The 22,282-nt window shown below is 46.6% G+C and overlaps 7 protein-coding genes across 11 annotated transcripts in view; 4 read left to right on the top strand and 3 right to left on the bottom strand.

Moving 5' to 3' along the window:
- The window catches only part of LOC120606178 (histone H2A type 1-H), a 19,550-nt gene extending 7,530 nt beyond the window's left edge, over positions 1–12,020 (top strand). The window contains exon 2 of the mRNA XM_039867354.1: positions 11,605–12,020. Within this exon, the coding sequence (XP_039723288.1) occupies positions 11,605–11,970 (366 nt within the window). The 3' untranslated portion in view covers positions 11,971–12,020. The remainder of the gene's footprint in view (positions 1–11,604) is intronic.
- On the top strand, positions 2,523–3,299 carry H1-5 (H1.5 linker histone, cluster member). The gene has a single exon (XM_039867326.1). The coding sequence runs from the start codon at positions 2,582–2,584 to the stop codon at positions 3,260–3,262; it is 681 nt and encodes a 226-aa protein (XP_039723260.1). The 5' UTR covers positions 2,523–2,581; the 3' UTR covers positions 3,263–3,299.
- LOC120606170 (histone H2A type 1) lies at positions 3,823–17,238 on the bottom strand. Its single transcript, XM_039867344.1, has 2 exons — positions 16,816–17,238; positions 3,823–3,887 (listed from the first exon to the last, which is right to left on the bottom strand). Exons 1-2 carry the CDS (start codon positions 17,197–17,199, stop codon positions 3,879–3,881), a joined length of 393 nt encoding a protein of 130 aa, XP_039723278.1. The 5' UTR covers positions 17,200–17,238; the 3' UTR covers positions 3,823–3,878.
- LOC120606182 (histone H2B type 1-K) lies at positions 4,561–5,030 on the top strand. Its single transcript, XM_039867358.1, has one exon. It carries the CDS (start codon positions 4,594–4,596, stop codon positions 4,972–4,974), a length of 381 nt encoding a protein of 126 aa, XP_039723292.1. The 5' UTR covers positions 4,561–4,593; the 3' UTR covers positions 4,975–5,030.
- LOC120606181 (histone H2B type 1-N) lies at positions 10,845–11,349 on the bottom strand. The gene has a single exon (XM_039867357.1). The coding sequence runs from the start codon at positions 11,285–11,287 to the stop codon at positions 10,907–10,909; it is 381 nt and encodes a 126-aa protein (XP_039723291.1). The 5' UTR covers positions 11,288–11,349; the 3' UTR covers positions 10,845–10,906.
- LOC120606167 (histone H3.1) overlaps positions 15,142–22,282 on the bottom strand; it is a 17,923-nt gene continuing 10,782 nt past the window's right edge. For 2 of the 5 annotated variants that reach the window (XM_039867342.1, XM_039867341.1), the window contains one exon: positions 15,142–15,608. In XM_039867342.1, coding sequence (XP_039723276.1) covers positions 15,192–15,602 — 411 coding nt within the window. In that variant the 5' untranslated portion in view covers positions 15,603–15,608 and the 3' untranslated portion in view covers positions 15,142–15,191. Of the gene's footprint in view, positions 15,622–16,695; positions 16,700–20,513; positions 20,517–22,282 lie in introns of all 5 variants that reach the window. The other 3 variants (XM_039867340.1, XM_039867338.1, XM_039867339.1) reach the window with 3 other exon arrangements.
- LOC120606180 (histone H2B type 1-C/E/F/G/I) lies at positions 17,487–17,927 on the top strand. The gene has a single exon (XM_039867356.1). The coding sequence runs from the start codon at positions 17,519–17,521 to the stop codon at positions 17,897–17,899; it is 381 nt and encodes a 126-aa protein (XP_039723290.1). The 5' UTR covers positions 17,487–17,518; the 3' UTR covers positions 17,900–17,927.

Here is a 22,282-nt window from a genome sequence, read left to right as displayed (position 1 = left end):
AACTGGGCAGTGATGACCTGAAGGCTGTCATTTGTAAAATGCACTCTCAATAGCTCTGAAAACCTATTGTTTGCCCAAGTGTTTTAATATGTGCTTGTCTGTAACATTGGAGTTTCATGATTTTTTTTTTTTTTTCCAAATAGAGACTCAGACTAGGGGTTAAATCTGAGATGTCATTTTAAAGCTGTTCCTTTTTTTCCACATATACAATACTGGTTTTCCTGACCAAACTTGGCTCTATTTTGCCCAAAATCCCAGCTCTTAAAAGTTCTCTCATGTGCTTTTCAAATATGACTATCAGTGCTACTTACCTTGCGGGCACACGCCCTAACTACAGGAGTTAGCAGAGGTGTGTGAAGGCCATTTCCTCTGGAGTGTTTGCAGGCAGGTCCGCCACCTGGGCCTTCCTTGCCTTTCCAGTTTTGGATTTGTTCTTCCAGAGCACTTACATCTGAACTCTTGGCTCCTCGCAAAGCTTTTTGAAGTCTCAGAATTGATTCAGTATAAAGTCTGATGGAGCCAGAAGCCTCTTCCTACAGAGTAGTTTGGAGCTTGCTCCTTTAATGGCTATCAGGTATGGAGATAGCATGATGTTGCCTCTCCGAGCTTCAGAGATCGTCCTCTTCCCCACCTTCTAGGATTTTCCATCGTTATAGACCCGAGACCAAGTGGTCTATGATCAAACCTCAGAGCTCCAGTTATCAACTGCATAACCTTTGTTACCCATCTTTCTGAGCCTTAGCACGTATAGCTGTAAAATGTGGCAAATTAATTAAAATCTGTAGAGCAACCTTAGATTACTTCCTGGCATTTAGTAAATGCTCGGCGCACATTAGCTCTTATTGTTCTCTCCTGTCCCTTAAGCATGGAGGGTTTTCCCCCTGGATCTTGGAAAAGTTTGGGATTGGAACAATGGGAAATGGTGAGTTAGAACACTTTCTTGTTAAGATCTCTTTTTCTTTAGTTCTTGTTTTGCATTGTTCTGAAAGCGGCAAGCTTGTAGAAACACACCATGACCTATGTCTATGTGGATGAGTTTGAAACACAGCAAAAGGCCAGGTAGTAAATATTTTAGGTTTTGCTGGCCACATATGGACTCTGTCACATTTTTTCCTAACACAATCTAAAAATCTAAAACCCACTTTTACCTTGAAGGCCATACAAAAACAGGACATTATTTGGCCATTGTTGGCTATAGTTTCAACTCCAGAAACTGGAGAGAAGTGTGTTGGCTACTCCCCTACAGTGTTTCAGAGGGGACAACTAAGAACCGATGACTGTATTAGAGGTCAAAATCATCATTTAATCTCTCTTATCATCCAGGCTAGGCACAAAGTCCTGTCTATTCACCGCACTACCTTCCAAATAAATAGCAAACATCTCCATCCTCCATTCCAACCTCATGGGCCTTGACTCGGTTCCCTTAAATGTTGTTTTCCTGAATTTAGTTCTGGAAATTACCAATCTACCCTTCCTATAGTCAGTAACCAATTATTTTTCTAAATACAGATCCATCTTCACTTAAACACAGTAATATCTACATTGATGTCTCCTTTCTGCTTACAAAAGTGTTTGTGATGGTACAACTTGTTAAATGTTGACGAAGATAAGTTGGAATAAGAACACTAAGAAAAGCACTTTGACAACCAGACAGAGTCCCATAGCAGATAAACAGTTGTTTGTGCTTTTGAGAACTACTGCAATCCCTTGAATAATTTTTAGCAGGTTTCAGAGTTTTTCTCTAAAACATTATCTGAGCTACACATTTCTCATCCTTATTTTAATGGCTTTGCCTAGAAACTAAAGAGAGAATGCATCTCAATAAAAAAACATACCAAAGTTAAGTTTGAATTTGAATCCAGGTCGTTGGGTCCTGAAACCAAAGCAATTTCTATTCCTCCTGCTGCAAGGTAGAAGTCACTGTGGCAGCTGAAGGTCTCCAAGCTGCAAACTACCTCTCTCTAAAGACATTGGCAGTGGACACTCCTAGGAAGCAGAACCCGTTCTTTAAGTAAAGTCTACATGGTTGATGTGGGGCTCTAGGCAACCAGCCACCAATGTGTTACTTGCTACAGTTAGAAACAAAGTTTATGCTGAAACCAAGAAGCCTAGTGTCTTTTCTCTCCAAAAAAATCAAAGACCAAACTTAGACACAAAGCCTTTTTAATACATTCACTTGATACTTTGTAGAAATTTATTGCAACATGCAGCTAAATAGCACGTTGCCCTAAACCGGGTAGATTCCTATGGAAAGCTGAAGGGATTTTAAAAAATATTTTTGATCTGTTGCGCGGGATTCATGAAAACTCAGACAAGTGTGTGAACCTGGAGGCTGTTTTCCACCTTTGCAGCTTCAAAGCATCAAATTATGTACTATTGTTTTCAGCATTTAATCAGGTTGGGGAGGCTAGGAAACACAGTTTGAGTCCTACGGGACAGTCGGCTGCCTGAGGGCGGTGGATCGGACGCCCCACCAATCACAGCGCAGCCCCGGCTTATAAAAGCCCGGGCCGGAGGCCGGCAGCACTGCGAACTTTCTCTTTGCATTTTGACTCTCCCTCTGGCATCTCCTCCCTTCGCCATGTCGGAAACCGCTCCTGCCGAGACGGCCGCCCCAGCGCCGGTGGAGAAGTCCCCGGCGAAGAAGAAGGCGGCCAAGAAGGCGGCGGGCGGGGGCGCGGCCAAACGCAAGGCGTCCGGGCCGCCGGTGTCCGAGCTCATCACCAAGGCCGTGGCCGCCTCCAAGGAGCGCAGCGGCGTGTCGTTGGCCGCGCTCAAGAAGGCGCTGGCGGCCGCCGGCTACGACGTGGAGAAGAACAACAGCCGCATCAAGCTGGGCCTCAAGAGCCTGGTGAGCAAGGGCACCCTGGTGCAGACCAAGGGCACCGGCGCCTCGGGCTCCTTCAAGCTCAACAAGAAGGCGGCCCCCGGCGAGGCCAAGCCCAAGGCCAAGAAGGCGGGCGCGGCCAAGCCCAGGAAGCCTGCAGGGTCTACCCCTAAGAAGCCCAAAAAGGCCGCAGGAACCAAGAAAGCCGTGAAGAAGACCCCCAAGAAGGCGAAGAAGCCTGCGACCGCTGGCGTCAAGAAGGTGGCCAAAAGCCCGAAGAAGGCCAAGTCCGCTGCCAAGCCCAAGAAGGCGGCCAAGAGCCCGGCCAAGCCCAAGGCCGTGAAGCCCAAGGCGTCCAAGCCCAAAGCCGGGAAACCCAAGGCGGCCAAGCCCAAGGCTGCGAAGGCCAAGAAGGCGGCTCCGAAAAAGAAGTAGGAAGCTGGCCTTTTACAAAAAGGCAACAAAACCCAAAGGCTCTTTTCAGAGCCACCCAGAGAACTCCGGAAGCAGCTGTACACTGCAGCCCTTGACGCTTTGACTGATGTTGCTATTGGCAAACGACCCCTCGCTTTCTAGTTTACCGTTTTCCAGTTTGCGGCTTTACTCTTAGGAGTTTACCTGGAAACGGACAAGTAAATCTGAGTAACAAGCTACTATTAGCTTTTCGATGTGAGTCCTGAGTCCTTCCCGATCTGCAAGCTTAATTTAAAAAGCGCGCGCTCTTGGCGTTCTGACTTGTCTCAGCCATGCGCCTCCTAGTGGACTTTATGTGCCTTACGCCTTACATTTCGCAGCAGGTTGAGCATCCATGGGAAGCGAGGCTGGCTCCCATGGATGCTCAGCCATGGGAGGTAAAATTCAGACAGAACCTCAACATAAAAAGTGGCTCTCACTTCCTCAACCCTATGGCAAGCTAGTGACATGATTTTCCTTTCACAATTCACACAAGTGAGGGAGTTAAGCACCCAAGTGCGCCAGCTGCTCTATGGAAACGGTTAAGTGGCCCTGAAAAGAGCCTTTGGTTTCGAATGCGTTGCTCTCCACGGCGGGTTTACTTGCCCTTGGCTTTGTGGTGGCTCTCGGTCTTCTTGGGCAGCAGCACGGCCTGGATGTTGGGCAGCACGCCGCCCTGCGCGATCGTCACCTTGCCCAGCAGCTTGTTGAGCTCCTCGTCGTTGCGGATGGCCAGCTGCAGGTGGCGCGGGATGATGCGCGTCTTCTTGTTGTCGCGCGCCGCGTTGCCCGCCAGCTCCAGGATCTCGGCCGTCAGGTACTCCAGCACGGCCGCCAGGTACACGGGCGCGCCGGCGCCCACCCGCTCGGCGTAGTTGCCCTTGCGCAGCAGGCGGTGCACGCGGCCCACGGGGAACTGCAGCCCGGCCCGCGACGAGCGCGTCTTGGCCTTGGCGCGCGCCTTGCCGCCCTGCTTCCCGCGTCCGGACATGATAGAGTGAGCCGCTCGCCCAGATTAGGTCTGACGCCGTCACCCAGAGCGGCGCTCTTTATAGTCGGTCCTGGGCGCGAAAGGGAATCCGCGCCATTGGCGAAGAGTTCAAGCGCTTCCACTTCAGCCAATGGACATCTGCGTTTGAAAAACGCCTCACTGACTGGTCGACGTCGACAGGTGACGTTTCCAGGATTCACCACCAATCGGACGCGACCTTATTCAGCGCGTCCTTTAAGAGGCTGCGAACCCAGAGGGCCCGCACTCCGTCCGGCTCGTCCTCGCTGTGGTGTCCCGTGTCCTCCCGCGGCTCCTCCCGACCATGCCCGAGCCCGCCAAGTCGGCGCCCGCCCCGAAGAAGGGCTCCAAGAAGGCGGTGACCAAGGCGCAGAAGAAGGACGGCAAGAAGCGCAAGCGCAGCCGCAAGGAGAGCTACTCGGTGTACGTGTACAAGGTGCTGAAGCAGGTGCACCCCGACACCGGCATCTCGTCCAAGGCCATGGGCATCATGAACTCGTTCGTCAACGACATCTTCGAGCGCATCGCGGGCGAGGCGTCGCGCCTGGCGCATTACAACAAGCGCTCGACCATCACGTCGCGGGAGATCCAGACGGCCGTGCGCCTGCTGCTGCCCGGGGAGCTGGCCAAGCACGCCGTGTCCGAGGGCACCAAGGCCGTCACCAAGTACACCAGCGCCAAGTAGACGCGCGTCCGGACGCCGTTTTTCTTGACTCCAAAGGCTCTTTTCAGAGCCACTCACGTTTTCCAGAGAGAACTGGCACTCATTTTATACTGCTTAAGAGGTAGGCAGCTGTAGTATTAAATTTGATTTCTCAAATGTTTGTTTTGTGCTGAACTCCCACATGGTTTGTTTTTAAAAAGGAATTAAAGTGTTACAGACGTCAAAAACCCAGAATGATACTTAAAATGATGTTTTCGTTCATTGCATGCTGATTACCCTCCAGCTGAGTAAATGAATTCGTTAGTGACTAGAAAACTTCAGATGCTTTTTAAGGTGGAAAAAGTTGCCTAGCTGTAGTGAGAATCATGTTCGCTGAATGTTAACCTCCGCAGCCTGCACCATTTTCAGCTCCCCTGCCCCATGCTGTATAAATACCACATAAAATGGCTTCAGGGAAACTCCTCAGCTTGTTTTGTAACGTCAGTGCTGGCATGAGCCTTCTGTGTACCTCTCTAGATCTATGGTTGCACAAAATAACTTAATGGTTTGAAATGACGATGGAGGCGGGAAGTTTAGAAGCGAAGACAGTCAGCCGTCTTCGGTTAGGGATAACCATCACTGCATCCCGCAGTTGGAATTTTCCTCCTGGTGCTTTCTGCCCACCTCCACCTCCACCTCCCTCCTTGTGAAGTTCCACTGATGCAGCTTGATCCTGCTTCCTGTTCTACACGCACATTTTCATGTTTCACCTCTTTCCAGGATGGCATCCCGTTCACTGCAATTTAAACAGTTTCAAAATTTTCTATGGGGTGGGGGGGGAGGTGGGGGTGGGGGGGGGGAGTTGGGACTATAGGTCAGGTTTTTTCCTCTAAGTTAATGGCACATCTCATCTCTCCTTCCACCTCACCTTTTTTCCTTCTGTAACAAGGGGAAAATTCTAAGTGAAATGCAGTCTTTCCGAACTATGAAGGAGAGTGGCAGACATCTTCCAAGGGCTGCGCTGTCTCCCAGCGTGTAGGCAGGCCTCTGAGAGCTGACACAGCTTTTCCAGGAATCAGTGTGGAAATACAAGTCCCGTGGATTCTAGACCATCAGATAAGATCTTAAGTCCCAACATCTTTACTGTTTTTTTCTAGCTACTACTCAGTCTTTTCCCATTAAAAGACAGGAGGCCTTAGATAGGCTATGGGAATAAAAGCACGAAATTTGGGGTAAATTTATGAGTTAAGGGAGCAAAGGACAGAGTTAAGAAGCCAAATCTGCAGACAAAGCCAGTGGCTGTATTCCCTCTGGCCTGGAAAAGGTGGCTGAGAACATAATTAGAATATTTATGGGGGCTTAATATTCACCCATTTCTTTACTACATCAATCAATATTGAATATAAAGTTAGGACTATCACTTACGCGGTGAAGAAATGAACTAATACTACTAGGCTCCCAAAGAGCAATTATTTCCTGGAATGCACCTTCTGGCTATTCTTTATTCACATAATGATAATAAAGAAATGGCCACTCTCACTTGATCAGTTGTCTGTCCCTAGTTTCTCACTCCTCTTGTATCCCGTGATTCCCAGCTTTAATCATGCATCAGGATTGCTGGTGGAACTTTGTAAAAATACATATATATAGTCACTACCTCGCCCCGCCCCCAGAGATTCTGATTTAATTGATTAAAAGAGGTGCCTGGGCACCAGGGATATTTGAAATTCCCCCGGCGATGCTAGGAGGGTTGAGAGGCACAGTGTTCCATGCCAGGAGTGGGACGCAGCTTCTAAAGTGGCACCCAGGGTGCCCCCCTTTTGATCTATGTGTCCCTGTGGAGCCCTTCCCACACTGTTGCAGGCTTGATCAACAGGATGTGGCAGAAGAGATGGTAGGTCACTTCCAAGGTGAGAGAAGAGACTTCCACCTTGATCGCTCCTACTGTCTCTCGGATCACTTGCTCCAGAGGAAGGATGCCAGCCTTTGGCATGAGTGACTCTACAGAGAGTCTCACATGGTGAACTGAGGCGTCCAGTCCAGCCAATTACATTTGCATTGGGAGGGACCCTCTTCTTGGACCTTGTAGGCTCCAGTCCCAGTAAAGACTTCATTGACCACAACCTCAAGAGAGAGCTCGAACGAGACGCCCCCAGCTGATGCCTGGTCCTCACACTCTGTGAGGTAAGACATGTTTGCCATCTTAAGCTGCTGAGTTTTGGACTAATGCGTTACACAACATATTTAGTTGCTAATATACTAACAAAATCTTAACAATCTTTTCTTTCGTGGTCGAAGTGCGTTGCCCTCTTCCAAGAAACTTTCCCAGATTGCCACATTCCAGAATAATATTTATTCCCTCCAAAGTCCTATAGTAGTTAACATTAAGTATAGTTTAATATACTACATAATATTAATTACATGTTATATATAATAACATAATTTGTATTATATTCATAATATATAATTATACATTTATATAACATACATAGATGTGTAATTTGTGTAGAAATAGAACAATCGCATTGTCATTTACTGTTGTATAACACTGCATTTATTATTTTATTCAGTATTATTCAAACTCAGTCATTTGAATTCCACTTTTACAATTTTTTTCTTCTGTCTGTGTCTGGGTGTAATCTAAACTATTATTTACTTAATATTTTTCTTTAAATATATTTTTTAGAACATGAAATCAATGTATTTTAAATGACAATGTTACATCATTGCCCTGGTGAAACGTCTCTACCTCTGACCATAAACAGAAAGTAACTGCAACAATATTAAAAAAAAGAAAAATGATCACATTCAATTCCAGCAATATGTTGTTGCTGTCTATTAGGTTGAGCTTGAGGCCTGCTCTTTGTTATAAATTTGAAAAGGGGTAGGATGTGGGAGGAATAGCAAATTTTAGTGAAGCTTTAATGAACTGCTACTTAATCAGATTTAAGGAGAGTAAAAAAGAATATCTTTCCACTCTGTTTCAACATTTTAAACATCAGAGTCCACATATAAACAGTCCACATTAATTTCCTGTGCCCCTGTGGTACTTGATACAGAACTAGGAAAACATTGCTTTAATTAATGTACTATTTAATGGAACCACTATTATATGCCTAACTCAGGAAATATGACAATATATAACTCAGAGAAGCTCACATTGTGGTAGAACATTTATAAAGTCATCTTACTTTTATTTCTCAATCTGTTTAATAATTAACCGATGATTTTGTTGAAAGAAAAATATCTACATAATACTTTTTCATGGCAACTTTTATGCGTGCACCTCATCCAGGCCCAAAGAACATGTGAGGAATCAGTGTACACCATCTCATAAAGTCCTTCTGAGAAAACTAGGACCTCGCTATTGTCTCTATTTTGCAAACAATCAAGAGAATCACAGGCCCATTGAAGTACCCACAGTGCCCAGCCAGCAAGCGTGGAGTAGAGCATCAGTCTACTCACGTGACACAACTTGGAAAAATTGTCCGTTAGGATCAGATTTTCTCATCTATTTCTATGCTACAATCTGTTTCTTTCTGTTCTATAAATTGTTCATTAGGTAAAAATATTGACAAAAAATTACTTGGGGCAAATCATGTGAATTATTTGAGCTACCAGCTATACAGTCCAATGTGAAACAAAGTGACATTCTGGTTTGGATTAGCTCAAACCCAGTTTCCCAAGGCCAATCAGCAATGGCATAAATTAATCAAGATTAATTATGCCTGGCTCACCAAAGTGAAAATAATCCACGATATCTATCTCTGAGGGTTCTTTTTTCCCCTTCCTTTTAGGAATTTTAACTTTCTAAACATTGGAGTGTAATGGACCTGAAATGTGAGCCTTGTATAAAAGAACCACACGTTTCTCTCCATTCTGAAGATTTTAGCCACCCCCTTCTCCATATTCATCTAGATATCTTCCCTGCTGATAATTACCTGTCATCTGGGCAGTCCCTGACACACACACACACACACACACACACCCCAAGCGTGCGCACGAGTATGCACATTCTCCAGGCCAGGATATACATGTGCTTAGATAACTTACTGTCTAAACCATCTTCCCATTTCCTCTCTTGGATTTTATCTGCTGATTCCCTCATTCTGTAAAACAAAACAATACCAGAACTAGCTGCCACTTATCTTCATAGATGGATGAATAGACAGGATCAAAAGTACATGTGCTTTGAAAGATTGTGATTTTAAAAATGTATGTTGAATTTACTGTCCTCAAATGTCTTGAGAGATATGGTGGCAGGAGAGAAGATACATTAAAAATGTGTAATTTCTCTTCTATAATGATTCAAGGAGAGCTGTCACAAAGATTTTGTGAGAAGCTGAATGGACAGTTTACAAGAGCTGAAGGAGTTTGGCTGCTGATTTAATTGTGGTCCAAATCCTGAGTTTGCAGAATGTGTGTGCCCTTTTAACAGCCTCTATCAGTCTTTTTTTTCTACTCTCTAAAAGAAACTAATACTATCTAGAGAAATACTATCAGGTTTGGGGCTCTCATTTATGAGATTTCCTTATGACGGTAGTTGATGCTTGTAACTTGTTTTATGATAGTTATATTTACCTCTGAGCTTTTCTCCATTTTCTTGTCCTTCTATCATGAAGATATCCACTGCTTAATATTTTAAAACATTTATTCATGAAGCTATCTATTAAATAATATATGCTTAAATAATATATAATTGGGCTTTATTTTTGAAATGGTACCATGAACCTTCTGAGATTTATGTTTCTGAAATTCAACCGGTGCTGTGTATCTCAATCATTTTCTCTTCTCTGTGTTATCCCATTGTATAAATGCACCTCAATAAATGTATTTATTCATTTGGCCATGAACATATGCTTGCTTCTAGTACTTTGCTATTAAAAATAGCACTGGTCCCTTCTTGTATGTCTCAGTTGCAATGTGTGCAGAATATTCTCATGAAAACACCTAGGAGTGAACTCGTGGAGCTACTGGAAGACTGTAATTGGATAAAGGGTATCATCAGTAACCTTCAGCAAACACAATTCAACATGAGAGCATTTCCACACTGACACGGGCAAAGACCAAAACAGCTTTAAATATATATGGCATTCCTAAAGAGTTAAAATGGAGAGATGAGTTTTGACTTCCTGAACTGGGGGTAGGAAGGACTCTTGTGTTCTACTTTCTAACTTTCTTTTTAAATTTCATATAATTAGTAGAGAAACAGTACATGCAAGAGACACAGAGAAAACATGAAGCAGATTTCACGAGAAAGGTAGAGAATAAACCTAATCCCTGCTAAAAAGAATTTCAGAGCAATAAAGTGGATAAAATGAAAGTTCCTCCTACAAAACCCAGAATTCTCCGTTTAGGACAGAATGGCACCGTCAGACCTGTGATTTATTAAACTACCTTCGCAGAGCCTGGGTTGGCTGTCCCGGGCAAATGTGCAGCCGATTGATGCTGTAATTTGAACTGGGTCCTCACTTCCACTTCTTTGACTTCTGCCTTTCTAATATTTGGGAAATCAAAACTCAGGTAAAGGGAAAGAGAGCCAGCATCGCCCCACTCCCCCCAAAAATCCAAAAGTGAATAAGACGATTTCTACATTTCTTAGCGTGTGTCACGTGCTTAACTAGAAAGGTACACGTTAAGAATAGGGTGCTCAAAGCAATATTAAAGAAACATTTTTCAAAGTTGACATTTTAAAAGCTAATTGGATTATTTTGAGAAAAAGGGTATTTTCCTTTACTACATTCGTCTGATTATGAAATAAACCTAGTTGTTAACATAGACCCATGTAAAAATGTGTCAGTGTTGAGCATCAGGGGCTACATTGTGGTGGACATAGTTACTAACAAGAATATTGTTTCTTGGCTGCAAATAGATAACACCCAATATAAAAAGTGAATGACAGTTCTCTCTGGAAAACATGGATGGCTCTGAAAAGAGCCTTTAGGGTCAGCAGCAAGGGCGATCGGGTGCGCGTTTACTTGGAGCTGGTGTACTTGGTGACGGCCTTGGTGCCCTCGGACACGGCGTGCTTGGCCAGCTCCCCGGGCAGCAGCAGGCGCACGGCCGTCTGGATCTCCCGCGACGTGATGGTCGAGCGCTTGTTGTAATGCGCCAGGCGCGACGCCTCGCCCGCGATGCGCTCGAAGATGTCGTTGACGAACGAGTTCATGATGCCCATGGCCTTGGACGAGATGCCGGTGTCGGGGTGCACCTGCTTCAGCACCTTGTACACGTACACCGAGTAGCTCTCCTTGCGGCTGCGCTTGCGCTTCTTGCCGTCCTTCTTCTGCGCCTTGGTCACCGCCTTCTTGGAGCCCTTCTTCGGGGCGGGCGCCGACTTGGAAGGTTCAGGCATGGCTTCTCCTACAACTTGTAGAACTGCTAGTAGCACTTTTCACCACAGTCAGTGTGAAGACTGCAGAGTCCATTCGCTTATATATGCTCCTCAATGTAAATGAACGATGAAGACTTCTCCCTTCTGATTGGATGATCAGTACACTGTCACATTTCTCTTTCCTATTGGACAGACAACATTTCAACCAATCAGTGCCGTCACTGCCACATTCCTACACTATCTATAAAAGGATTTCTTCACCATACAAAGTGCAATTCAACTGTCCAGTTTCTCCTGTCCTACAGGAGTTAGCTGCTATGTCGGGACGCGGGAAGCAGGGCGGCAAGGCGCGCGCCAAGGCCAAGACGCGCTCGTCGCGGGCCGGGCTGCAGTTCCCCGTGGGCCGCGTGCACCGCCTGCTGCGCAAGGGCAACTACGCCGAGCGGGTGGGCGCCGGCGCGCCCGTGTACCTGGCGGCCGTGCTGGAGTACCTGACGGCCGAGATCCTGGAGCTGGCGGGCAACGCGGCGCGCGACAACAAGAAGACGCGCATCATCCCGCGCCACCTGCAGCTGGCCATCCGCAACGACGAGGAGCTCAACAAGCTGCTGGGCAAGGTCACGATCGCGCAGGGCGGCGTGCTGCCCAACATCCAGGCCGTGCTGCTGCCCAAGAAGACCGAGAGCCACCACAAGGCCAAGTAAGGACCTGGTTTGGAAATAAGCAAATTAAAGGCTCTTTTCAGAGCCACTTCCATAATCACAAAAAAAGACAGCACGACCTGTTGCATTTTCTTAAAAGCCACTTAGTTTGGGATATTCTCTATAATTGAGTTCGTCTTTAGCTGCCTAACGTCCTTGTCTGCTTTTCAGACAAGTTCTGCATTTCAGAACTGGTATTTAGGAGCCTTTGCCAGCAAGACGACAATTTATGCTTTGTTTAAGTAGACTAATTTCAGAGACATTTAACCTAGAAGATCATTAAATTGACTTCAGATGATCACCCAGGTCCATACTGGAAATTAGCTATGGCTTCAAAGTGATGGTTTTCATCCAAAGAATTTATTTCTTGAAGGGGACACACAGGTGGTTTTCACAGACTATACACAGACAACCAGTGTCTCAGCGGGAAGGTGGCAAATCTAACTTAAGGAATTTGTCTTGAGTATATTTACTCTAAAGTACTTGAACATATTAATTCTTAGTACTACCTGACTCTGCAAAGTACTGCACTGCTGAAGTAGACGTCCACATGAGGTAGTCAAGCCTGGTCATTCATGACAAAGTGCTGGATGCTACTACGTGGGTTCCGAGGTCCCCAATGATAGAGACCTACAGTTTGAAAAAATATGAACATCTCTTTGAAAAAGCCAGAGGCTGTTTTGAGAATAGAGAGGGCATAGATTCTAGTATGTTTTTCATATATTCTATACTGGCACAGCAAGGTCCTTTTATTCTAGGCTTTGAGGAAAAAAATAGAACATTTATGCCTCTTACCAGTTTGCCATGTCAAGGAATGCAGGCTCAAAGACTTTCTTCTGTTTCCTCTTTCACTAAATAACAATGTCTTTATGGTTTCAACAAATAATTATTTCCCACTTAGGTGCCCCACATTAAGGATAGGTTAGTAAGACACTACTTGTCTGAAAGTAACTCAGTCTAGTGGAGAGTGACACACGAAAGCAAACAAAGCACGACATAGCAAGAAAAGCAGACGGCGGACGTTGTAGGAGGAGTGAGATCTCTGAGAGGTAACCTCTGGTCTGAGGATTACAGGAAAGTATAGAAACTGCAGCACAGAACGAGCATCACCAGACTCAGGGCTGTCATATGTCATATGGAAATGGCAAGTTCAACACTGGCAGTAAGGCAGAGGTTAAAAGAGATGGGAAGGAACCAGAAAGGATGTGCGGCCACTCCTTTGCTTTAAAGACTTATACACTAAGGCCCCCAATCCTGAGTTCAGACACGCATATTCATCTGCTACTTTCTGAAATCCTTGTATATCTCCAGGAAACAGCGTGAGTGTCCCAGACTGATCATCACTGCCACTTCCCTGGTGATCTCTTATCCTAGTACTTGGATCACCATTTACTTATTAACATGCATCAAATGGCCTGGTGTCATTGAATACTGTTTTTGTGTGCCATTCCTAGAGCAAACTCAACCCTTTGTTTGGGATGATGAAAGCATGTTGAAAGTCAGAAAGACCTTTTGCAGGTGGAGCCTGCCAGACCATTGCTGGCCATTCAGCACAAGGAGTGTTTTGAGAGACATGGATTATCCGTGTACGCATAATTAGAACTACTCACTGCCCTGAATAAAATCTTCATACAATCAGGACTGAAAGATTAGTTTGAGAAGAGTACTGACAGCATATTTCCACGACAGGGTGCCCTTCCCAGCCAGCAAGAGTATCGCTGTAGACAGGGTCATCTCTGTTGTGGGCCCTTCCGGGCTGATAATAGCTTAGTTCTCTAACCTGGAAGGAAAGAAGGCACTGTTACACACTCAAGAATACCAGTCTGTTTAGAAATTAGCTTAGATTGAATCAGGAGTGTGTGTGTGTGTGTGTGTGTGTGTGTGTGTGTGTGTGTGTCTGTCTGTGTGGGCTCTTCATCCCTGCAAATATTTTTTATCTTTCTTTCCAGAGGAAGGCTGATTCCTGAGAAGGGATTTTGCTTAAGGTGTGATTCAAATAAAAAGCATTTTAATTTAATAAAACATTAACATCAACCTAAATTTTGTATTTCATAATTATAGGTCCTTCTTCCCATGTCCCCACTCCCAGGAAGGTGATACATATGACCATGACCAGATGGCTTAAGATTTGCAGTAGTGACGTTATATAATTTAAAAGAAACAAAAAGTATTAAGAATGTAAGAAAGGTCTTTTCACTTGCTTCACACACTTGAGTAAAGGCAGAAAAGACACAACGTACACAAGCCAATTTGTCATGTAAAGTCTTCTTGAATGCTTAGATGAGGAAAGTATTGTTTTCCATTTTCTGTACTGAAGAAAAGGGAAACACCAGTTGTACACAAGTTGGCAGTAGGTAAACTGAGGCACCAGCCTGCCAAGAGAAATGAAGAAAAGCACTTGTAAGGAATTAACTGCCAGGTCCGACCTAGAACATTAAGATTCAAATAATTGAGCATAGTTTTTTCATATTTAGAAAACCACAAATGCCAGAAAGATTGCAAGGATGATCATTTTCAGCAAGCGTGTGCGTGGCTCTTCAAAGAGCCTTGAGTTGGATGGGTGCTGGAAAAGCCTAACACCTGTGTCTGCTCCTCACGTGACTCTGCACTGCGGACTCTTGGAAGCTGGCAAACGCGACAGAAGGCTACTTTGCTAATATCATATCAAATCTTGGAGTGGATGTGAAGAAGAGTTAACAGTCCAACTTTAATCCTGTAGGCTTACCGGATGCTGGTAAACAATTGTATTAACACTCAAAAGAACGAAAATACTCAGTGGAAATTCCAGTCCACCTTGAGATGCAAATACATCGGAGTACAGACTGAATACCAGACGGTGCAGAAACGAAATGGGGAAGGGAGGTGCTATGAACCCCATCTGACCCGGTCGACCAACTTTCCAGTGGGCCGATTCTTGACACCCGGATTGTCAAGGGTCCAAGTGGTACTATCACCGAGACATCGTGGCCTTTGTAACCACCGCTAAGCAACACCGTTTCCCTGAGTAGCTACTATAAAGGGACCCAGGGGAGGCCTTGCAATGACATTTACACCTATTTTTCTTGAGAAAACGAAACGGGCAGAGTAACTTTCCCCCACTTTCCAGTTGTGCCCTGACCGCGTTCATAACAGCCAAGCGGGCGGCGAGCGTAACAGCTCCTGTCTGTGAGGACGGAAGTGGCTCTGAAAAGAGCCTTTGGGTTTCAAGCTGCCAGGGGCGGAGCTCAGGCCCGCTCCCCGCGGATGCGGCGCGCCAGCTGGATGTCCTTGGGCATGATGGTGACGCGCTTGGCGTGGATGGCGCACAGGTTGGTGTCCTCGAACAGCCCCACCAGGTAGGCCTCGCACGCCTCCTGCAGCGCCATGACGGCCGAGCTCTGGAAGCGCAGGTCGGTCTTGAAGTCCTGCGCGATCTCGCGCACCAGGCGCTGGAAGGGCAGCTTGCGGATCAGCAGCTCCGTGGACTTCTGGTAGCGGCGGATCTCGCGCAGCGCCACCGTGCCGGGCCGGTAGCGGTGCGGCTTCTTGACGCCGCCGGTGGCCGGCGCGCTCTTGCGGGCCGCCTTGGTGGCCAGCTGCTTGCGCGGAGCCTTCCCGCCCGTGGACTTGCGCGCCGTCTGCTTCGTGCGAGCCATCGCGACCTCACGAGAGCGCCTGGCCGATGCGGGCGGGAGGGCGCCCCGCCACCCGTATATATCACGCGAGCCCCGCTCTGATTGGACCCGGCGTCTGTCCCGCACGGCTCGCGGGGCACCGATTGGGAGCGGCGGCCGCTTTCCGGTCGCGTGACCTCCGGGCCTTCAGACCGAAGTCGGCTTCTTCCTCCACCCGCCCCCTCAACCGCCGCTGTTTCAACCCTCTCTGGCCTCTACCGACTCAGGCCGTTTCTGGGCAGAATAGAACATCAGTTACTGCAGGGGTCTACCTTAACTGCAGCGATAGATCTTAATTGCTGGATAAAATTTGAATTTTGGGCGCTCGAAACTGGTTTTCTTTTGATCGATTTGAAAAGGCGCGCGCAAGACGTGATTGGCTAAGAGATTTTTTTTTTTTTAGCTCCATTCAAATTTGGGAAGCCTAAGTTCAAGTCAATTGCTTCACTTCTCTAAGCTTAGATTTTTTAAAATCTGTTTTTCCAGATTTTCTAAATGCACCAAAACTCTGATGTAATTTCACTTAATGTTGGAACTACATGAACATGAACTTTCACTCACAGCGTCCTCGTGGCAAAGCCCTCCCACTGGGTTTCACAATTTTACTGGGTTTCTGTGAAATGGGGTAAAAAATGCCGACTTGTAAATGGTACAAGATCACCGTGCCTCTTCAAAGTTCTGCTGAAGCCCGTTAGGCTCGGCCTGAAGGACACGACCGGGGACAAGCAGTGATGCGTTCCTGCTTACCAGGGGTGAGGGCCCCGCAGAGTGGGAGACGGGCGGATTACAGGCGGTGAGTCCACGTAAAATACAAAATCTCTCAACACCGCCCAGCCTGGAGGATGGTTTTATTGCTTTGTGGGGCACTAACTTGATTTGCATCTAAATGTTTACCTTTCCTCACATTAACCTTGAGGCCAGCTGCACTGATTGCCCTAATTACCTGTGAAACAAAGTATCTCTGTATCCGTTTCACTTGGAGTTTTGTTGTTACTTTCAAGTGGAGGGTAAGTTTCGCGTTATGCAGTAAAGTGCTGACACCTACCGACCAAATGTGGTAAAGGCAGCTTGCAACCAGACTTAAATTAGGAACACGCAGCTCTTTTAGTGAAAACTTGGGTGGCTCTGAAAAGAGCCTTTGGTTTGAACTCGGCCTGCTCGAGCTGCCGCAAACAAAGCCAGGCGTCTACTTGCCCTTGGCCTTGTGGTGGCTCTCGGTCTTCTTGGGCAGCAGCACGGCCTGGATGTTGGGCAGCACGCCGCCCTGCGCGATCGTCACCTTGCCCAGCAGCTTGTTGAGCTCCTCGTCGTTGCGGATGGCCAGCTGCAGGTGGCGCGGGATGATGCGCGTCTTCTTGTTGTCGCGCGCCGCGTTGCCCGCCAGCTCCAGGATCTCGGCCGTCAGGTACTCCAGCACGGCCGCCAGGTACACGGGCGCGCCGGCGCCCACCCGCTCGGCGTAGTTGCCCTTGCGGAGCAGGCGGTGCACGCGGCCCACGGGGAACTGCAGCCCGGCCCGCGACGAGCGCGTCTTGGCCTTGGCGCGCGCCTTGCCGCCCTGCTTCCCGCGTCCGGACATGATGGAGGGAACCGCTCGCCCGAGTGAGGTCTGACGCCGGCGCCCAGAGCGGCGCTCTTTATAGTGGGTGCTGGGCGCGAAAGGGAATCCGCGCCATTGGCGAAGAGTTCAAGCGCTTCCACTTCAGCCAATGGACATCTGCGTTTGAAAAACGCCTCACTGACTGGTCGACGTCGACAGGTGACGTTTCCAGGATTCACCACCAATCGGACGCGACCTTATTCAGCGCGTCCTTTAAGAGGCTGCGAACCCAGAGGGCCCGCACTCCGTCCGGCTCGTCCTCGCTGTGGTGTCCCGTGTCCGGCGGCTCCTCCCGACCATGCCCGAGCCCGCCAAGTCGGCGCCCGCCCCGAAGAAGGGCTCCAAGAAGGCGGTGACCAAGGCGCAGAAGAAGGACGGCAAGAAGCGCAAGCGCAGCCGCAAGGAGAGCTACTCGGTGTACGTGTACAAGGTGCTGAAGCAGGTGCACCCCGACACCGGCATCTCGTCCAAGGCCATGGGCATCATGAACTCGTTCGTCAACGACATCTTCGAGCGCATCGCGGGCGAGGCGTCGCGCCTGGCGCATTACAACAAGCGCTCGACCATCACGTCGCGGGAGATCCAGACGGCCGTGCGCCTGCTGCTGCCCGGGGAGCTGGCCAAGCACGCCGTGTCCGAGGGCACCAAGGCCGTCACCAAGTACACCAGCTCCAAGTAGACGCGTTCCTGAGCGGCTTTGCCGCTGACCCCAAAGGCTCTTTTCAGAGCCACCCCACACTTCACGGAAATAGCTGGTGCGTTTTGTCTGTAGTCTAGTTTCTTCTAGAAGCGTTGGGACTGTTTTGGGAAAGGAAAATAACTCTCATTAAGGATAAAATGTTAAAAAGTCCACCACAGGTACTCTAGAGTATGCATTAGGCGCTGTTATGCCAATTTAGTGGTTTGTTTTGGCCTTTTTTTACACCCTTTGAAAGAACTCTATTGTCCTTCCACGGTAGCCATACTCGCGTTTGGTTACACTGATGATGACGCCTGGTGTCTGATGGGGGCGGCAGTATTTGAAAAACCCACGCTGAGCTGCAGTTTGCCGGATAGTTTATGGGGTGTGCTTTTCGAAGAGATTCCTTGGAAGGTGAAATTCTGACCCCTGTTTTTCCCGGAGAAAACCAGCGGGCTCCGCAGTCAGTCGTAAGCGGAAATTGAACCGTTCCTTGCTGTGCAGTCGGATCCAGTTCGCGTCCTTGTCCCACACAGCTCGGAACAGGGACTGTAGCAGCTCTGCCTGCCCCGCGGTGACATTAGGGTGAGTGGAAATGATTTCCATCAAAGCACAATGGGAACATTAAAGGTAGGGAGGCTCCTTAAAGATAAAATGTGGAACGAGGAACCCAGCAGCCTGGGAAAGCCGCGTTCATCAGGATCAGTGTTAGGGTGGGCGCAGGGGCATTTCTCAAGCTGGGGTTTGAGAGTCCACGGAGAGAAATCCTATGACATTCGATAACATGGCTGGACCTAGAGGTTATCATGCTGAGTGAAGTCAGTTAGACAGAGAAAGACAAATACCATATGGTTTCACTTATGCGTGGAATCTAATAAACTAAACCAAACAGAAACAGACTCGGATACAGAGAACAAGCCGATGGTGCCAGATGAAATGAGGGTTGGAGGGCTGGGTCAGAAAGGTGAAGGGTTTGGGAGATACAAACTGGGAGTCGCCAAATAGTCACGGGGATGTGAAGTACAGCATAGGAAGTATAATCATTAACATTGTATTAACTATGGTGTCAGGTGAGTAGTAGACTTATGGGGTGAGCACTTCTTCAAATTTATAAATAACCATGATGATATACACCTAACACTAACATAAATAATATTTAATGTCTACTGTAATTGAAAATAAAAATAATTTTTGGAAATCCTGAGACATAGGTCAGACAGAACCCCATGTTTAAAGAAAACAGGCCCCAGAAAACACCCCAGAGGTAGGAAGTGGGCTGAAGGCGGGGCTGGCCAGGAATGCTGGGATTGGAGACCCAAGGCAGGGGGGAAAGTCTGCTCCCCTCCCCAGCATCTTTCAATGGCGCCTAAATTCTCCTTTTATTTCAAAGCTTTAACACCCTCTGCTCCCCGCTTCATCCCCTCAATACAGACGCAGATGTGAACAAAACCGACTCCATATCTGTGTCACAAATTTCATTTCATTTTTAAGTTTCCCACGTGATCTTTGACCAGCTTCACCATCCTTAGCAAGCATATCAAAGCTTTCTAGTTGATGATTATCTGCGTCCCTTAAAATGTAACCATAAATATTTTTGTTAGCAACAGCCAGAATGCTAGCAACAACCAAGATAAATATCAAAATAGCGAGAGTATTGATTCTAAACAATCATCCACCACAAGACTACCAGGAGGTAAGGCCCTTGGCACTACTGACTTCTTCATCCCTTCGCTTGTCAATCATTAGTACTCAAGTTATACTATTTAAAAGTAATATAATGGGGCGCAGGCAGTGGAGAATAATTAACACAAAACTGATGGGTTGTCTGTTCTGCTCTGACCCAACCTTCGCATAAGTAAATTACCATGTAATAAATGCTGTTATATTCTGTGCAGTTGCCTGCTTCATCTTTTGGTCTAAAGATGCCTTCTCATTGCAAGGTGCTAACCTGGTCCCAGTCCTGGGTCCCTCTTTCCAACCTCATCAGGTGTACACTCGGCTCTGCCGTGGGGAGATCGCCCCACACTAGGAGTTTCTAGACCTCTCGGGGGACAGTGAGGCTTGGGAGCCTCTGCTGTCAGCATCCAAAGCTATAAAGTGAAGACTAATACTTTGAGGAATCATTAGTCTTGCATTCGATCTGCCACCACCCCGGCGGCCGCTGCCATCGCACTGTGTAATTCACTGCATCGTCTCATCTTCTCGCTCTCTGCTGCTCAGCTAAAAGAGATCACTGAAGTCCCTCCCAGGAGAAATAATCTGTGTCAAAACATCTCTTTCACGCAGGTCACTCGAAGCTATTGCTAACAGTGTAACATGTGACAAGCTTTATTTCAACCTTGGAAAAACCAGTACGGTCATCCCTCTTATCCGCAGCGAATGCGTTCCAAGACCCCGGTGGATGCCTGAAGCCATGAGTAGTGCCGAAGCCTGTACATACCATGTTTTTTCCTTTACATACGGGCCTATGATAAAGCTTAATGTATAAATTAGGCACAGTGAGGAATTAACAAGAACTAATAAGGAAATAGAACAATTGTAACAATATACCGTAGTAAAAGTTGTGTGAATGCAGCCCTTCATTTCAGGGGGTCCCCTGCTCAAGCCTTCTTACAGGCTCTATGGTTTCTGGTGCAACACGTGGTGGATCGGAACACGTGTTCATGTCTTCTGCCCAGAAATTAATGCCCTTTCCACCTTAATTAAGCACCTATCACATACCGTGGCCATAACTTTTGCAGTTTGAGGTGCGACAGCAAAGCTAGCACAGATTCCTTTTTTCTTTTTCACAATTTCACGTGTAGAAGATTTGTTCTTATTGTCGATCTTAGCAACCTCAGCATACAGTTTTTTTTTCCTTATTAAGATCTTTCACCTTTTTACGGAAAGGAAGCCCTTTAAAGCTTCTCTTTGGTATATCCAAGCTGTCGGCATCACAGCTCTTGTGCTTTGGGGTCATTATGAAGTAAAATAAGGGTTATGGGAACACAAGCACTGTGACACCACTAAGCCAAATGGCTGTGAGGGCCTAATAGGTGAAGAGCGTGACAGCAAGACACACTGGGGAGAGGCCACCCACAGCCCCAGCAGGACGGAGCGGGATGGCGGGAGATTTCATCACAGTGCTCAGAGCAGCTCGTAATTTAAAACTTATGAATTACTTATTTCTGGTATTTTCCATTTCACATTTTCAGGCCTTGGTTGACTACAGGTAACTGAAACCGCAGGAAGGGAAACCGCGGGTGGCAGGGGCGGTTTCTGTACCGTGCAGAGGGAGTGCTTGGAGGCCCCACAGTCTCTAGTTCTTTGCAAAATGACTATCTCAATAGAACTGTTCTCCTTTCATTTTCTGCTCGTTAACGAACTCTTCATCTAGAGAGCAGAACGAGTGCCTTGCAGGTTAGGAGGTAAATCCACCGCTTTGAGGAGATGCTCCATCCATGGCGGCAATATCCAAGAGCAAACCAAAAATTCCATTTCTGAAATAGGAACCAGGAGAAAATAGCAGGACGCGTTTTATCTTTTTTGGCAATTTTTTTTTTTTAAAGATTAATCACATGTGCCTCTAGTTATCTGTAAGATTAGAAAGCTTGTTACTGAGAAGAGTATTTTAAAATTCATCTCAGAAGGGAATTGTATTTGCCGGGGGCATAAGTGTTGGCAAGAATGAAAGAGGAACAGGACCTGAGCTGGCATCTCAACCGAATACTGTGGTTCTTTATTGTGACGGGAATTTTATGTGGAAATAAAATTAAAATGTCAATAAAAGAACCTTAATGACAAACCTCTATACCTCTTCTGCTGGACGGATAAAGATGTTGCTTGCATTTTGGAACTAGCGGAAAATCAAGCTCCCAGTCCCCACATCGTGTAAACGTCAGCTGTGCTGCTTTGTTTGGTCACAGATCAACACAGAGCAATAGACTTAATGGCAACAGTATTGTGAGGGAAAGGCTTTTGTGTGGATACGCATAAAGTAAATGTTATTTTTTTTAATAAGCATCGTTATTTTTTATTTTTAAATGTTTTGCTTTTATTGCTACTTCTTAATTTTTTTTTTACACAATTTGTCTCTCTTACACAACTTCCCACCCTGAATATTCACATTCTTGCAGCTTCCTCCCAATCCTCCTAATATAGCTAATTGGCGATCCTCAGTTAAATCAATATTTAGTGAGTGGATTATTATGGGCTATGTAAATAATATTCGCATCAAGTTGTGTATTGTATTATGATTACATTTCTTGTACAACTTTTTATTTTCTCTGGGATTAATAAATGCTTCTCTCCTGATGGCCTAGTTTTCCGTTTTCTGGTCCTCTGTATTTTCTACATGCCATTTAACTCAGCTCTAAGACTTTTCTCCAAATGGAAGCCTGTCAG

This window comes from Pteropus medius, unplaced genomic scaffold, assembly GCF_902729225.1.
Source record: "Pteropus medius unplaced genomic scaffold, Ma_sr-lr_union100, whole genome shotgun sequence".
Classification (NCBI taxonomy): Eukaryota; Metazoa; Chordata; class Mammalia; order Chiroptera; family Pteropodidae; genus Pteropus; species Pteropus medius.
This window is presented reverse-complemented; position numbering and strand designations above follow the sequence as displayed.

Bases quoted from the DNA above. Each gene is read 5' to 3' on its own strand.
- H1-5 (XM_039867326.1), top strand. From the start codon at position 2,582: ATGTCGGAAACCGCTCCTGCCGAGACGGCCGCCCCAGCGCCGGTGGAG.
- LOC120606182 (XM_039867358.1), top strand. From the start codon at position 4,594: ATGCCCGAGCCCGCCAAGTCGGCGCCCGCCCCGAAGAAGGGCTCCAAG.
- LOC120606181 (XM_039867357.1), bottom strand. From the start codon at position 11,287: ATGCCTGAACCTTCCAAGTCGGCGCCCGCCCCGAAGAAGGGCTCCAAG.
- LOC120606170 (XM_039867344.1), bottom strand. From the start codon at position 17,199: ATGTCCGGACGCGGGAAGCAGGGCGGCAAGGCGCGCGCCAAGGCCAAG.
- LOC120606180 (XM_039867356.1), top strand. From the start codon at position 17,519: ATGCCCGAGCCCGCCAAGTCGGCGCCCGCCCCGAAGAAGGGCTCCAAG.